General features: G+C 38.8%; 1 protein-coding gene across 1 annotated transcript; it reads left to right on the forward strand.

The window, feature by feature from the left end:
* The first annotated feature begins 528 nt into the window (after window positions 1-528).
* map1ab (microtubule-associated protein 1Ab) lies at window positions 529-16,070 on the forward strand. Its single transcript, XM_052119384.1, has 5 exons — window positions 529-611; window positions 793-930; window positions 1,305-11,919; window positions 11,999-12,228; window positions 12,376-16,070. Exons 3-5 carry the CDS (start codon window positions 1,458-1,460, stop codon window positions 12,529-12,531), a joined length of 10,848 nt encoding a protein of 3,615 aa, XP_051975344.1. The 5' UTR covers window positions 529-611; window positions 793-930; window positions 1,305-1,457; the 3' UTR covers window positions 12,532-16,070.
* Window positions 16,071-16,184: the final 114 nt, after the last annotated feature.

Below are 16,184 nucleotides of genomic sequence, written 5' to 3' on the forward strand. Positions count from 1 at the left end.
TTCATCCCCTCATTTAGATATTTTACCTATATTTCCCAAATGGGGTTTCCCATGTTAAGTTCATTTATTTTATTTCTGGCAGATGCTTCCATCCAAAGTGACTTTTTTCAGTATGTGTGTTCCGTGAGAAATAAATCCATGATCTTAAGATTGGTATCACCACAATCTACCTGTTAAGTTACAGGAAATACCATATAATTTGGATGATAACTACAGTTCATAATGTTTCCATATCAACTTTCTCCTTTTATGCTGGCTTGAGTTGCGGAGAGTCACTTATCCATTTCAAACTGCTTGGGTATTGACAGGTTGCTCTCACACCTTTTTTGCATTTTTTTTATTCTGATGTGTTTTATTTCTTCATTAGTGTAATTATCCATGCTGCACCTCTTTTAGATTCGATTTTCAAACTGTGGATAGGATTAAAGAATTTGGTAACAATATTATAGATAGGCTACTTGTAAATTTTATTATAAACATACAAATATGAACAATATGAACAATAAAATCCCTGTGTGTTTCTTCCAGGACAAAGGACTCTGCACCACAAAAGTGATGTTCTTGAGACAGTTGTATTAGTAAATCCATCACAAGATACTGTTAGCTCTGAGGTAAGTTATTTAAAATATGACTTTTGGACAAGGTACTATTGCCATTTGTATAACAAAGATTGATTAATAGCTTTGATGTTAGACTGATTAACCTTGTTGAAGCACATCCTTGTGAAGAACTCACTGACTCTAATAGGGTAATGTGTTTGAAATGCCCTCTATGTCTCTTTACATGTCCTAGATCCATTGTCTTGTATCTGACCCAGCTGTCCACAAGCTTCTGGTCCTGAGTGGGCAGAGCTCTGACCAAGGTGACCTGGTTCTCCAAACTGGAGTCTTTAGTCATCGACACTTCTCATGTGTTTTTGCTGATCCTGCAGTAAGTTTAGATGATTTTAACATTTACATTTACATTTACATTTATGCATTTGGCAGACGCTTTTATCCAAAGCGACTTACAGTGCAATTATTACAGGGACAATCCCCCCCGGAGCAACCTGGAGTTAAGTGTCTTGCTCAAGGACAAAATGGTGGTGGCTGTGGGGTTCGAACCAGAGACCTTCTGATTAACAGCCCTGTGCTTTAGCCACTACGCCACCACCACTCCTATATTTTAACAAACATTTTGTTTACTAGCTTCTTTATAGCACATAAAAAATTTAATTATTCTATGAATCTTATTTACTATTGAACTAAAAAGGCCGTAACAGTACATATTTACAAATTTTGGACTTGTATTCATTTCCATTTTAGGTCAGAAATCTGCAGGTTAAATCCGACCCTGGACAGCGGCCCTTACTGACTGTGTCCTGCCGTGGTGAGGCAGGCTGGAGCTCTCTACAGCAACAGCAACGTATTAGGGAGCTGCTGAATTACAGGCTGAATCCTGAACCCATACTCCCTAAGATGGAGGGGGTCACTGAGTTCACAGAATACATATCTGAGACAGTCGATGTACCGTCCCCATTTGACCTTCTCGAGCCTCCGACCTCAGGAGGATTCCTAAAGCTCTCTAAGCCTTGCTGCTACATCTTTCCTGGTGGAAGGGGGGATTCTGCTCTTTTCGCTGTCAATGGTTTTAACATTCTGATTGACGGTGGCTCTGACAGGAGGTCATGCTTTTGGAAACTTGTCAGACATTTAGATCGTATTGATTCTATCCTTCTCACCCATATTGGTGCTGATAATCTTCCTGGGATCAATGGACTCCTTCAGAGGAAGGTCGTGGAGCAGGAAGAGGAGCAGTCTCAAGGCTCAACTACATACAGTGACTGGATGAAGAACTTGATCTCACCAGAGCTTGGAGTCATATTCTTTAATGTACCCGAGAAGCTGCGAACCTCAGAGTCGAATTTGAAAGTCAAGCGAAGTATTGAAGAAGCCTCTCTTACGTTGCAATTCCTCAACAAGCTAGGAATTAAACCTGAGCCTCTTTTTAGAGTGGTTACTAACACCATAGAGCCAATCACTCTTTTTCACAAAATGGGTGTGGGGAGGTTAGACATGTTTGTTCTGAACCCTGTGAAGGACAGTAAGGAAATGCTGTTTCTTATGCAGAAGTGGGCAGGTAACAGCAAGGCCAAAACAGGGATAGTGCTTCACAATGGAAAAGAAGGAGAAATATCTGTACCTTATTTGACATCTATCACTGCGCTTGTGGTATGGCTCCCTGCCATCCCCACAGAGAAAATCGTCAGGGTTTTGTTTCCTGGCAATGCACCACAGAACAAAATCCTTGAAGGACTTGAAAAGTTGAAGCATCTTGACTTCTTGAGGTATCCAGTAGCCACACAAAAAGATATATCTTCTGGGGTCACACCATTGAAGCAAACAAAGTTAAAGCAAAGAACAGACAGCAAAGAAAGTCTTAAATCATCTCCTAAGACTCACGCACCAGCTAAACCTAAGAAAGAAAATGATGAACAAGAGGATGTATCCGTCACTGAAACTAAGAGTGACTCTGTCAAGGAGAACAAGATTGAGAAAAAGGAAGAAAAGAAACACACCAAACCACTAAAACTGAAAGCAGAGGTGACAGAAAATAAAAAGTTATTGAAGGAGAAATCACTGAAAAACCTCCCAAAGGAAAGGGTGTCCAAAATGGATGAAAAGAAAGATAAAGAAAAGAGGGAAATTAAGAAAGAAAAACTTGAGATTAAAAAAGACGATGGTGTGAAAAAAGTTGAAAAAAAGGTTAAAGCAAAGGAAACTTCAAAAACTGAACTGAGAAAAATAACTAAACCTGACCTGAAACCTTTCACACCTGAGGTCAGAAAGACACTCCACAAAGCCAAAACCCAAGGGAAACCAAAAACAACGAAGAGCAAACCTACTACTGACAAGGTGGAGAGTGCAGAGATTGTGGCTGAATCAGCTGCTAAGACAGAGACACAGAAGAATGGGACAGGAGTAGCCATAACTGCTACTTCTACTCCCGAAGATCTAACAAATAAATTTGATGATTTGAGACCCACTGAATTGACAGATCTCTCTGAGGCCCCTCAAAGTGCCCTTACCATCTCAGAATTACCAGCTGAAATAGACAGTCAAAGTTCAAATGTGGCAGCAGAGGATAGAGAACAAAATCATGTTACCCGAACTGCAATACATATTGTGGAGCAGAGCCTTATAGAGAAAGAGGTAGTACCATCAGCAGACATTAAAGAAGCAGTTCCATCAGCCGAAGTCAAAGAACAACAGGACGAGCCCCAAGAATCTGAATTAGAGAAATTTGAGGATGAGGGTGCTGCTATTGAAGATGAAGATGAGGAGGAGGTTGAGATACAGAGTGTTAACAAGAGGACAGAGGATGAGGAGGAAGACATGGGAATAGGAGATGAAGAGGATGAAGGTGCTGCGAAAGACACCAATGACTTGGAAGGAGTAGACAGAAAGCATGAAGTTGAGGAAATGGAGAAACAGAAAGAGGAGGAAAAAAAGTATGAAGCTGAAGATGACCAGTTTGAAGAAGAAGATGTGATTAAGAAAGCTGAGCTAGAGGAAGCCGAGGATTTAGATGCCATTGCAGATGAAGAAATAAAAGATTTCTCTGCTGAGAAAGTCAAGGATGTCGAGGCCAAAGAAGAAGAGGTTGCATACTTGTCAAATGTTGGAGGTGTCACAGCTGGCATTACCTCTACAGCCCAAGGAGCTGCTGCAGCAGAGAACCTATCATGCATCCAGGATGAAACAATCCCAGGTTACTCAGAGACTGAGCAGACTATCTCAGATGAGGAGATCCATGAAGAAGTGGAGGACAGGATAACACACCTTCAATATGAGATTGATAGCTATAATATCTCAGTTCCAGACCAACCAGGCTCCTTTGATACCATCCATGGAATGAGACAAATGCAAGCAGTTGTGGTGGAAAATGGAACAGGAAAAGCATTGATAGATGCACAGGAGCCAGCTATTTCTATCTACACCAGCATACTTGCAGCTCCATTAGCTGAAGAGGAACATGTTTCTTCAGCAACATCTATAACGGAGTATGACAAGCTGTCCTCTTTACCCACTTCTGTTGCAGAGGATCAGTCGGTGGCATCAGTCACAGCACCTCAGACTGAGGATACTGGAAAGAGCTCCCTTGTTTTGGACACTGTAAACATTGTACGACCTGTTACCCAGACTGAAGGCACCCAAGGAAAGGAATACCACCATTCAGCTGGAACCATCTCACCAACATCCTCCATAGAAGAGGACAAGTGCTTCAAATCTTCTCCTTTTGAAGAATGTCCTCCACTTCCTTTAGAAGGCAGAACAGAGGGAATTGAGATGGCTACACATTATGATGATGAAGAGGAGGATGAGTATGAAGATCAAACACCAAATATTGACATTTCACTTGAAAAGTTACAAGAGGGATATGCCTCACATGAAAAACTTGAAAAAAAGATGGAAATGGACAAACCAAAAAGTCTGGTGCCTTTAGTTCCACCTGACAAAAAATCCTTGCCTCCTGAGATGGAGAAGGGATTGGTATCACCTCCTAGGGAGGGTTCATCTTTTGATGAACAAAAAATACTCGCTTCCTCATCACACACTGTTTCTAATCCTCCAGATTCTGAATCTGATGTTTTTCCAGAAGCGGAAGACAGGTGCATTAGCCCTGATGACAGCACTATAAAAATGGCTTTTACCACACATTCTGGACCACATAGCGCCTCTCAATCTCCCCTCAGAATGTCACCTGTGGAAGGGAAGTATAAAGTGCTTCTTAAAGAAGGTAACCATGAACCAGACAAAAGTATATTTGACGAAGACAGTGAAAAACAAAAACTTGACATCTTAGATGAGAAGGAAATATCTCAAGCAGAGGAAGAAAAGAAGACAACCCAAGTAGCAAACTTACCCACCACTGGACATGTTGAGGCCTTCTCAGCTGAAAAAGGAAGTCTATCAATTTTGCCATCAAAAGAAATAAGTGGCACAGAGGGAAGGCCTCATCCAAGTGTTGAAAACAAGGGCAAAGATGAAAAGGAAGAAAGCATTTTCTCTGATAAAAATAAGATTGATGAAGCCCATGATGTAAAATCATTCACAGAAAACCAAGAGAAAAGAGACAAAGATAAAGAAAATTTAGATGATGATAAAGAGGATGTTGAGGAAAATCAGAAGGAGAAAGAACAATTGCAGATTTCTTTGCCACATACAGATGAAACAGCTGCTACACCTTTAGAACTTAAAGAAAAGCATACAGAGGTTACAAAGTCAGAACATTCTATATCAGAACCAGAAAAAGCAACATTGCCTGCTAAAGAGGATTTTGACATGAAAAATAAAAAAGAGGAAGAGCCCCAAGATAAAATTTCTCTGTCAGTTCTGGAAAGGTCAGAGATAGAGAAACTGGAGAAACAGGTAAAGGAAATTCAATCAAATAAAGCTGAAAAATTGGAGGAATCAAAGGAGAAAGATCTGACTGATTCATCTCATCAATCCTTAAACACAAGCTCAGAGACCAAAACAGAAAAATCAACATGCCATGAACCGATTGAAGAATGTAAGGGGACACAACAAGACATAGTCAAGACAAATATGGTAACTAAACTGGAGCAGAAATCAGAGTCAGTTGAAATTCAGAATGAACAGGTTACTTCAGAGAAAATGTATTCATCTTTCTGTGGAATTGTCCAGTTTAAGGAAGATGCAGATGGCCTCAAATCTCAAGTGCGACAGTTAAGTGAAAAAACAGATGTCACCTTAAAAGATGAAGAAAAAACAGAAAGTATAATTGAGACTACACTGACATCTGAGAAAATGATTTCAGCTGCCAAAGAACATGGAGAATCTAGGGATAACAAAACAGAGGAAATAATATCTCAAACACAAGAGCAATCATTAGATATGCATGTAGAGGACAGACAATCCATTACAGAGATAAAGGATTTAGCTGCTAAAGATGATCATGAATCTAAAGAGAAGATAGTTCAAGTAACCCCAAGTAAGACAGAAATTACTAGTAAACATGATGATGAATTGAGCAAGAAGCTTGTGGAAGAAACCAAACCACTTTTAGAAAAAGCATATAGTGAATTTCAATATATTGTATCAGACAAGCCTCAAATTTCAGAGTCTATAGTTTCCGAGGACACATTTGCAATGCAGCACCCTACCCAAGACATAGATACAGATGAAGATGAAAACAAATTGAAAACACAAATATCGCTATCAGATAAAACAGATTTCTCACCAAACTTAGACCATGGATCTAAAGATAAACAAGCAGACTTGAGCCAAGGACAAATGTTGTTGTGTGCATCAGAGAAATTAAGTTCATCTGCTAATGTGGATAAAGACTGGCAAGACAAAGTGGTACAGGAGGAAAAAGTTGCAACAGATAGCATCAAACCATCCAGCAAACCTGATGAAGAATCCACAGAACATCAGATTTATGAAAAAACAGAAGTGGTCTCTAAATCTGATTATGAATCAAAAGTGGAGACCCAACCCCTTGAAATAACATCACAAAAAGATGATTTACAAACTAAAAAGGATGAAAAAAGCAAAGACATCCATATCAAATCTGAACAACCATTTATGCTTAAAGACATATCTGCAATTGCACATGAATCAAAAGATGAGTGTGTTGAGTACAGTCAACTTCAGATCTCTCAATCAATATCTGAGAAAACAGACTCTGCTGCTAAGCAGGATCAACAGTTTGAACAAAAACACACTGAAGAGATTCTAACTAAAACACCTAAACCAAGTACCTCAACAGATGTGGCTTCTGACACAAAGCAAGAACTTAAGGCGATGGCCATGGAAGAAGTGAAGACAGAACAAATTACATACAAATCAGATAACACTGTGGAAAAATCTGAAAATACTAAATCAGAACATGATTCAGTTGACGAAGTATTGAAAAGAGATTTGGCCTTATCAGAACAAATTCTTCCCATTGAACAAGACAAAGATGTTGATTTATATGTTAGCACAGAGTGTAAGGAGGAATTAATTAAAGAAAATACAGCTAAATTGGTGTCAGATGGTGTTGAGGCCCATGGAGACCAGGGAGCTAAAAGGAAATCGCTGTTAGAATCTTCAGAGCAAACATTAGGCTTTGAGACCTTAGACCTGAGCTATAAAGAAAAAGTGGATCTGAAAGAAGAACCCCAAGAAGAAAACAAGCAACACACATCATCAGATGAAATGGATACATTAGCATCAACAGTAGAGAAAACAGACATTGGATTCAAAGTAAATTTGGATTATAAAGAAAAATTCATTGAAGAGATTGCAAAAGAAGCCTTCGTGACTGTGGAAAAAACTAAGGGCAGCATTGAAGCAGAATATGGCACTTCTTTTCCAACCAAATTTTCAGATGAAGATGAAAGCACAGAGGAAGATGAAGGAGATGCTGTTTGTATGGGAGGTGCAGGCTCAAGACCATTATCAGTAGAACCTTGGAAGTCAGAGGAAGCAAAGGCAAGCAGCTCTGGACAACCTGTAACTTTGAATATTTGTATGAAAAAAGAGGAGATTGTGGCCTATTCAGAAGAGAAAGAGTTGACTAGAGATTTAAGTGGAATGCCATCTGAGCCTGAGAAAGAGTGTACGGTGGATACCATATCATTAACACTGGCAACTGTAGATACAAGTAGTAAATCTGTCACAGAGATTTCAAGTCAGCTCACTCTAACTGAAGGCAAAGCAGCAAGCATCACACTGTCCAGCTCTGACAGTCAGGCAAGTGTTGAGGATACCCAAATTAAAACATTGCCTCCTTCAAAGGAGGCTGCAAAACCTGAGAAAGAGGCTGAGAGAGAAAGGGAAGGAGAACGAGAGGTTGCCTCTCCAGGTTTGGAATTGCATTCAGATTTTCAAAAGCCTGAGAGAGTTGAGCAAAGGGCTGAGAACAGTGAGAGAATGAAATCTGAAAAGGATGACCAGGTAACTTATGAAGTGGAAAATAAGCGCTATGAAGCTTCTAAATATGAGCCATATGAAAAGCCCATTTCAAAAGACAAAGAGAAAGAAAGAGAGGAAGAGGAACACTATCCTAATCTGGATATAGATTTAGATGACAATAGAAAAGAAAGTCAGTCCCCTTTGCTTGGAGCTGCCTGCCCTTTAGAGGAACATAGTGATAATGAGCCAGTGTCATTCAGCAAGGTTGATTATCAAACTTCATTTGATGAGACTAAGACAAGTATTAAAAGCAGAGAAAATGCCTATTCAGAGCAAGATAATAAGGAGCGATATCAAGAGGAAGAATTAGGTAGACAAGAGAGACAAGATGCTCTTTATGCGGACAGTAGTTTTACATATGTAGAAACATACGACAGTAGGACCACTCCTGCAGCTGGGTTGAGCTCATTTGCCTCTAGCAATTTGCCAGACAAATCAGAGAAATTAGAGAGGGAAGAGAAAGAAAAAGAGAAAGAGACTCACAGAGGGGACATACTTTCTCCTTGTCATGGAGAAGAGGACACAAGTAATGCTAAATTGTTAGATAAAGAACCTTGTACATCTGCTTCCAGTCTTTCACAACCTGATAAGCCAGAGAAAGGGCCTACAATAGATGAGACCTTAGCAACATCTCACTCAGACTTGGACAAGACTAAAACTTCTCTAAATGTTGAGGCCCATGAGACTGAGGCTCCTTCTCAGCAAGGGTTTTTCACACCATCACAGACTCAGTCAAGTCTTCAAAGTCTAACCACATCATCAACATCTGCCTATGGTGAGAACAGAACAAAGAGTCAAATACCAAAATGTGAAGATAACAAAGATACATTTAAATTAGATTCAGCTGAAAGCAAAGAGGACCCATTCAGTTCTGGTCGTTACTCACCGCCTGAGAAGGACATACTTCCTGCCAGGACATCACCTGAGGAAATAGGTCCTAATGTCGCATCTCAATCGATGAACGTCAATGGAAATGTTCTTGCACTTGAGTGCACTAGCAGAACAGATTCTTTAACTAACAAGTCATTGATTGTGAGTGGGGAGATCAATGAATGCATGGTCAGAAGCCAGAAAATATTTGCAGAAGAAGAGGATGATTATGAGGATGAGGAAGAAGAAGAAGAAGAGGAAGATGCAAGTGATGTGGATATTGAAAAGGGTGCTAGAGAGATGTCTGAAAAAGAGTCCAAAGCAGCATTTGATATTAGTATTACATCTAAACCACCTGATATGAAACAAGAAGACTCAAAGGTTTGTGAATTGGATTCGACCCTAACAAAAGAAGAGAACACAGGTTCATTAGCTGCTGAAGCAACTGCAAAGGCTGAGGGACCCACAACAGAGTCTTCATCAGTACATGGAGATCAGCATGATGTGTACAGCAAGGATGGTGAACAGTCAAAGAAACAAGATACCAGTTCAGCCCAACCTGACCTAAATAAGCCCAGTGATGACAAATATGATGCACAGGGAACTTCAGATAAAAAGCTTGAAGGGGCAGAATGCCTAGCCAGTGCTCAGGCAATCTTGTGTGATGCAACTTACTCTTCGTCCTCATCCTTCAGTTACTCTTCTTCAATGTCTGCATCATATTTAACTGGTCAACACATGGGAGAAGGGCTAGAGCCCCCAGTAACTATTCCCACTGCCCAACTAGGGTTAGATGGAGATAGTATATCACACGGGTACTCGTCACTGAAAGAGGAAGAATCCCCAATTTTGGATTTACCATATATAAGTTCTGGGGTACATTCCAAAGATGAATACATGGAAGTCTTGGATAGAATGACATCTGCTACAACAACAGCTGAATCAATATCCAGTCTTGCCAGGTTTTCTCCCCTCAGTCCCTTGGAGGAATCCAAATCCTTTCTTCAAGATCAAAAATCATCAGCAGAGGAAAAGTCTGAGGAGGACATGTCAAGCATTAAATCTGACAGGGACCACCTCTCTGATCCTAAAAACGTACCTGTAACAGAATCACATTGCTCGAAAGTGTCAGAATCAGTAGCTTCTGATCTTGCTCACCTTACAGAGGTAGCATCTGCTACATCTCTTACATTTAGTATTGAGCCTTTGCAGAAGGCTGCCTCTTCAGATGAACAATCTCAGGAAAAATCATCTGATGATGGGCCTGAAGATAAAAGTAATTTTGAGGAAGGGACTTTACCATGCAGAATTGAGTGTGATAGATCTTCTGCTCCTGATCAAAAATCGAGCACAGCATCATTAGCAGAGCAACATATTGATGTAAAAACCTCAACATTGCATTCATTTGATCTGCAAAGCACAGATAGACCAACAGAAATGACAAGTTCTCAAAAGGTGCCAGCTACAGCATGTGGAACAATCCACACCACTAGTGTAGAAAGCATAAAGCAAGAGGGGGCAGAGAAGTCAGAGGAAATAAAAGACAAAGCTGAGAAAGCCCAGGAGACAGTGGAAGTGAAAGAAGAAAAAGCAAGCAAAATAGATTATGAAGGAAAAAAGTTTCCAAAGAAGGAGATTATTGATGAGAAAAAAGACAGAGAAGAAGTAAAACAGGAAACAAAGGAAAAAGAACAAATGAAACCTGAAGAGAAAGTTGATGTGAGATTAGATAAGGTGGGAGAGATGCTAGATGATGCCAAGAAAGAAAAATCAGAGCAAAAGATGGATAGTGAAGAAAAGGCTAAAGTGTGCTTGGAAGAACCAAAAGAAAAGAAAGAGGAAGAACTGATGGAACAGATTGGAGAAAAGGGAGAATCGAAAGACAACATGGAAGAGAAAGAACATATAAAAGATAAGATTGAAAAAGATATCAAGAAATCAGACACAACTGAGTCTAGCCAGCAAAGTACCTTTGCGTCTGCAATGCAGCTGGATGCTGTATGTCTAAGTGCTCCACCTGGCTATGGGGATGATGTTTATGAAATCATGGATGAGGAAAAGGAGGATGAAGATGTTGAAGTGATGAAGTATGATTCAAAAGAATGTCAACACACTCCACCCTTATCTCAGCCATCAGAGATGGAGGCCACTTACACTGAGGTCTCCAGGAAGACAGATGAGACATTAACCCGACCATCTGACCTTGTCATGGAGGCCACATCCTCTCATTCTCCTTCACTCTTCAAACATCGCAAAGGAGATATCTCTCCATCGTTCATAAACCCAAGCCCACATGAATTATCCAGCGAGGAGGGAGAGGAAGATGTCAGAAGCGATCATTCTAGGGAGGATGATGGCGATGAGCAGGACCAGCACTCTGTCAAGAGGAGATCTCACAAACAGCAGCATCATCATTCCCACAGTCACCATGAGGATAGCAAGGAGGGATCGCATGGCCTCCCGAGCTGTACCGAATCGGGACATGGTATTCTGCTTGCAGGGGAAGAAACTCCCCCCACATCTTTGAGCGAGTCACTTCCATCTCAGTCTGACTCAGACGTTCCTCCAGGGACCGAGGAATGCCCATCAATTACAGCTGAAGGAAACCTGGACTCGGATGAAGATACAGAGCATCTGCCAGTGGATAAAATTGCTGCTTCTTGTGGCAGTGGAGGGAGCCATCACTCATCCTCCCCAAGGAGTCAAGATCCCCCACCTATGCCAATGAAAGACCATCTTCCACACACACCACACCCTGATGTGTGCATGGTTGACCCAGAGGCTCTTCTTAATGGTCAGACCCACACAGAACGACCAGTGAAGAAAGACCTCAAGACGAATAGAGGCTTGAGGAAGACACTAGGAAAGTCTGCATCACCAGCACGTAAAGGAGATGTGAGAAGCAGGCGGTCGACCACCCCTGTTAAGCAGACTTCCAAAGACTACTCATCTCATGCCCCTTCTCTTAAAAGGAAAGATTCAGAGAAGACATTTCGTTTGTCCAAAATGTCTGAGACGCAGGGATCCAGGGGAGACATCTTCAACCCAGGAAAAGGATTGGTCAATGGTGTCAAGAGTAATACAGGTGCAAACATTTCACAACTAGACAGTATAGGTCCTGCATTAAACCACACATGCAAATAACCAGTGTTTTATACTTTTAGGCTCCAACCAAAAGTCCAGTGCTGGGACACCACCTGGACCACCCATCTATGTTGACTTAGCTTATATTCCCAACCACTGCAGTGCTAAAAATGTTGATCAAGAGTTTTTTAAGCGGGTGCGTGCAACATACTATGTCGCCAGCGGAAATGACCCAGGCAGTGGTGAACCCAGCCGTGCAGTTCTAGATGCACTGCTAGAAGGCAAAGCACAGTGGGGCACTAATCTCCAGGTATTGTTTGCCTATACACTAAAACAAAATTACATGGGACAGTTTGTATGCCTGTTGTAGTAATCCATCAAATTGAGTATACCCAGAGGTCTTCGAGAACAAAAGACAGTATTTTATAATGAATCTGACAATTCTTTCCTCATTTAGGTTACTTTAATCCCTACACATGACACGGAGGTAACTCGGGACTGGTATCAACAGACCCACGAAAAACAACAGGATCTGAATATAATGGTCTTGGCCAGCAGCAGCACAGTAGTCATGCAAGATGAGTCTTTCCCAGCCTGCAAAATAGAATTCTGAATTAGTTTGATGTTTATAGCTTGTCATTTGTTTCTCATTCATTTCTAATCTTTTGGGTTTAGATGAGTTACTTCACCCACAGCCTTCCATTAGCTGCTATTTATAGTTTGTATTCTAATCTTCAAAGGCAACAAAATCCTAGTGCTGTCAAAGGACTATATTGTAAGCTTTGGTCCTGATCCAAACTATTGTGCTTTTTTGGTTGCATCTGCAAGGCTTTGGCAGAAAACTGAATCTTCACTAGCTTGCTGCAATGAAGAAAAAAATATCTAATTTTCAACATAGGCTGAAGTTTATCCGTGGAGCGGCATTGTTAATTGAGCTTGTTCATATTCTTTAGCATAATTTAAAGAAAACAACATTTTGTCCTTCAATGCCCATATTTGTAATTCCAAGCACAAAAATGCCCTTGTTAAATCTGATTGTCTGTGAGAACATTCTCTCAATGTACGGTTAAAAGAAAACCACTTCTGAAGATAAAGACTCAAAAAACGTAAATGGAACTTTCTTTCTGATACACTAATTTGCTAATCCAAAAAGGATTTGTGCCAAATCTCAATGATTTCAAATGGTAATGAACAAAATCTGCAACCATAATCAAAGATTTGTATCCTTAAAGTGATGAGATTAAGCAGTATCTATCCTTAAAAGCAATCCAATAATTTAAACTTGATGTGTTTGCAGTCATGTATTTGCATATACAGTATATATATTTAAGTACTGTGTGTGGCTAAGTAGATGGCATCTTTACAAACTACTAACTTGCTTTGACATGGATTTTGGCATGACTTGGCTCTAAAATTATCAAATGACTAAAAAAATAGAGAGAGTTTTATAATGAGTGTTTTTCAGTAGTTGGTATTGTAATCAATTTACTAAAGCATGACGCTTAGACTAAACGTTGTAGGTACATTAATCAAGTGCTCTGCTGTGGGGATTTTAAGACTGTATGTGTCCACCTCTCTCTAAACATACTAATAACAATAACAGCTTGTCTACCATCTGCACATTAATTGAGTAGACTGCTGTTAGAGTCAGATGGAAATTGCCATTCATGACCAATTACACAATGTTCGGTTGCTTAAGAATTTTGTTGTTGTAAAATGTAAATTTGGCCATACACTTTAAGACCAACGATGCTAACAAATCTTAAATAACCTGTTTTAAATGTTTTGCGGGGATTTAGTTTTGATGTGTGCTGAATCGTTTCTTCTTCTTATTTTTTTATGTATTGTTATACATATTTGACCAGATTTGTTTCCAAACTGAGATTCCCCAGACACACAAGCACTTTAGATATATCTTGTTTGAAAAGAAATTCGTTTTTGGTGATGGAAATTGCACTGATTACCAATGTAGCATTTGAGGCGTTCTTGTAGTGGAGGCACTAATCAATATAACAGAACAGACAAAATATGTTTCAGTGGTTGCTGCGAGAGCAAATAGTGAGGGTTACCCTCATGTGCCTTTTGAGTGAACCGAGACAGTGAATGTTGACTGACAACAGGTAAAACAAGAAAACATTTCAAACAATATTACTAATTAAATATACAGTATATACTGTACATATACATACAACTCTCAACAATGCAGTTTAGAATAGTGAAATAATTTATTTTGGATAATCAAAAATTAGTAATTATTAGCCTTATTTCTTTAGGTTTACGATAATACAGTTTCAATTGACACATATATATATATAACCAGCAGGTTGTATTGCACCAAGTGCCATTGCACTTTTCTAAAATGAAGAAGCGAGTTTGGTTGGTAGCATGTAAATAATTAATTAATGTGATAATTTATTTGAAAAAAACAAATATAAACATTTTAATCAAACCTAGAGTCTGAAATATAATATTTGTGAATGACAGATTAAATACTTTAATCTATAGTAAATTGTGCGAAGGTCAGTTTTTGAGTACAAATACTCACTAAGTACTACAATAGGGATGCTACAATATTTTTAGATTATTTTTATTTAAATTACTTCTTTTTGCTAACTGCTAACCTAACCCTAATTTCAAGATTATTTCCACCCAAACTGAAGTTAGAATTTTTTTCGTTAATAATATTTGGTTCTGCCATTTTTCAAAAGGCTTAATTTTAACATATTAAGTATACTGAAATCGACTGGATTAAGAGAGAGTGAAAGAGAGTGGCTCTACATCTTATTTTCATTGTGAGCAGTATCTTAACCAGTAGTACTGTGCTATCTTGACCTCTTCTACTTAAAGCAACACAATAATGACCCACTGGTAAATACACAATACTTTTTTCTTCAAAGTAACCCTAACCATATCAAGGTACTGGAGCTATCATCTCTCCCTTTCAAAAACAAGCTCAAAGGGATTAAGGGACCTGTCATCATTTACTCACTCTCATGTTGTTCGAAATGAGTTTCTTTTGACCCGATGTCCCGTATGTCCTTTGGTGTGGATATATTTTCATATTTGAAAACATGAGCATTTTATTTTAAATACCTGGTCTTGGTAACAAGTTCTATATGGCCTTGTTGATTATCTGTGATTTCTAAACGCAAAAAAAAAAAATTGTGTTTAAGAAGAATGCACTTACTTAGAATAATATTTTCGAATGTAAAAGTTGCTTTGCTAGATGCTGCTTGAACAAAACAAAGAACTAGCAAAATATGCACATGAAACAGTCAATCTCAGATAATGGGTCACAGAAAGAACAATGGTTTCGAAAGAGTGACTCATGTCAAAACGATTTTACCATACACTTATCAGTGGTTGCTGACTGTAGTAATGATACATAACTCAACAATAAGATTCCAAAAACTTTGGTTTGCAGAGGACTGTTTCACAACTACAACAGTGGAAACCGAATATACTACAAATATGACGTTTCCTTCTTTAAAACGACTTGAAATGCCAAAATAGAAGTCAAAACAAATGGTGTTACCTGTAAATATATTCAAATACCTTGCAGTCATTTATGTGAAACGCTTTCTTTAAAGAACGTTCTATATGGTCATTGTAATTCTACTTTCCAAAAGGTAAAAAAAAAAAAAGACTGCAAAGATAAGTTACCTCTACAAACAGATATTAGTTTACTTTCAATCTCCAAGTACATCAATTTATCATGTGATGGATTCAATTGGCCACATATATATATATATATATATATATATATATATATATATATATATATATATATATATCCATCTTTGCATGTAATCTTATTAGTTATACTCCTGAATGTAATCATTTAATAATCAGAATTATCTTCTTAAAACTATTTTAAGAAGATATATTTGAATAAGCTAACTGTCTTTATGGTACTGAAATATGCATATATTATCAGGCTTGGCTTCTGTTTGCCCTAAGATGTTGTTGAGAAGATGCTGTGATATTTCCTCGCTTTTGGCGTTGTATGAATCTTAGTTATTTTCTTATTTAGTGCTATATTCCACATTCTGTCTTTAAAAGCTCAACTCAAACATAGATTCCTGCTGATTTACTGTAAAGGGAACCATCCTTGTGATCATCAATAAAAAGCATTTATCAAAATTTGGAAAACTGTGTGATTGTTTTTATCCATTTAATCTGTTGAACTGGCATATTCATTTGTCAGGCTGTTGAACTAAAGAGACAGCATCTGTGCCATGCTGTTCATTATCATACAAAATAATT

This window comes from Xyrauchen texanus, chromosome 46 (genome assembly GCF_025860055.1).
Source record: "Xyrauchen texanus isolate HMW12.3.18 chromosome 46, RBS_HiC_50CHRs, whole genome shotgun sequence".
Lineage (NCBI taxonomy): Eukaryota > Metazoa > Chordata > Actinopteri > Cypriniformes > Catostomidae > Xyrauchen > Xyrauchen texanus.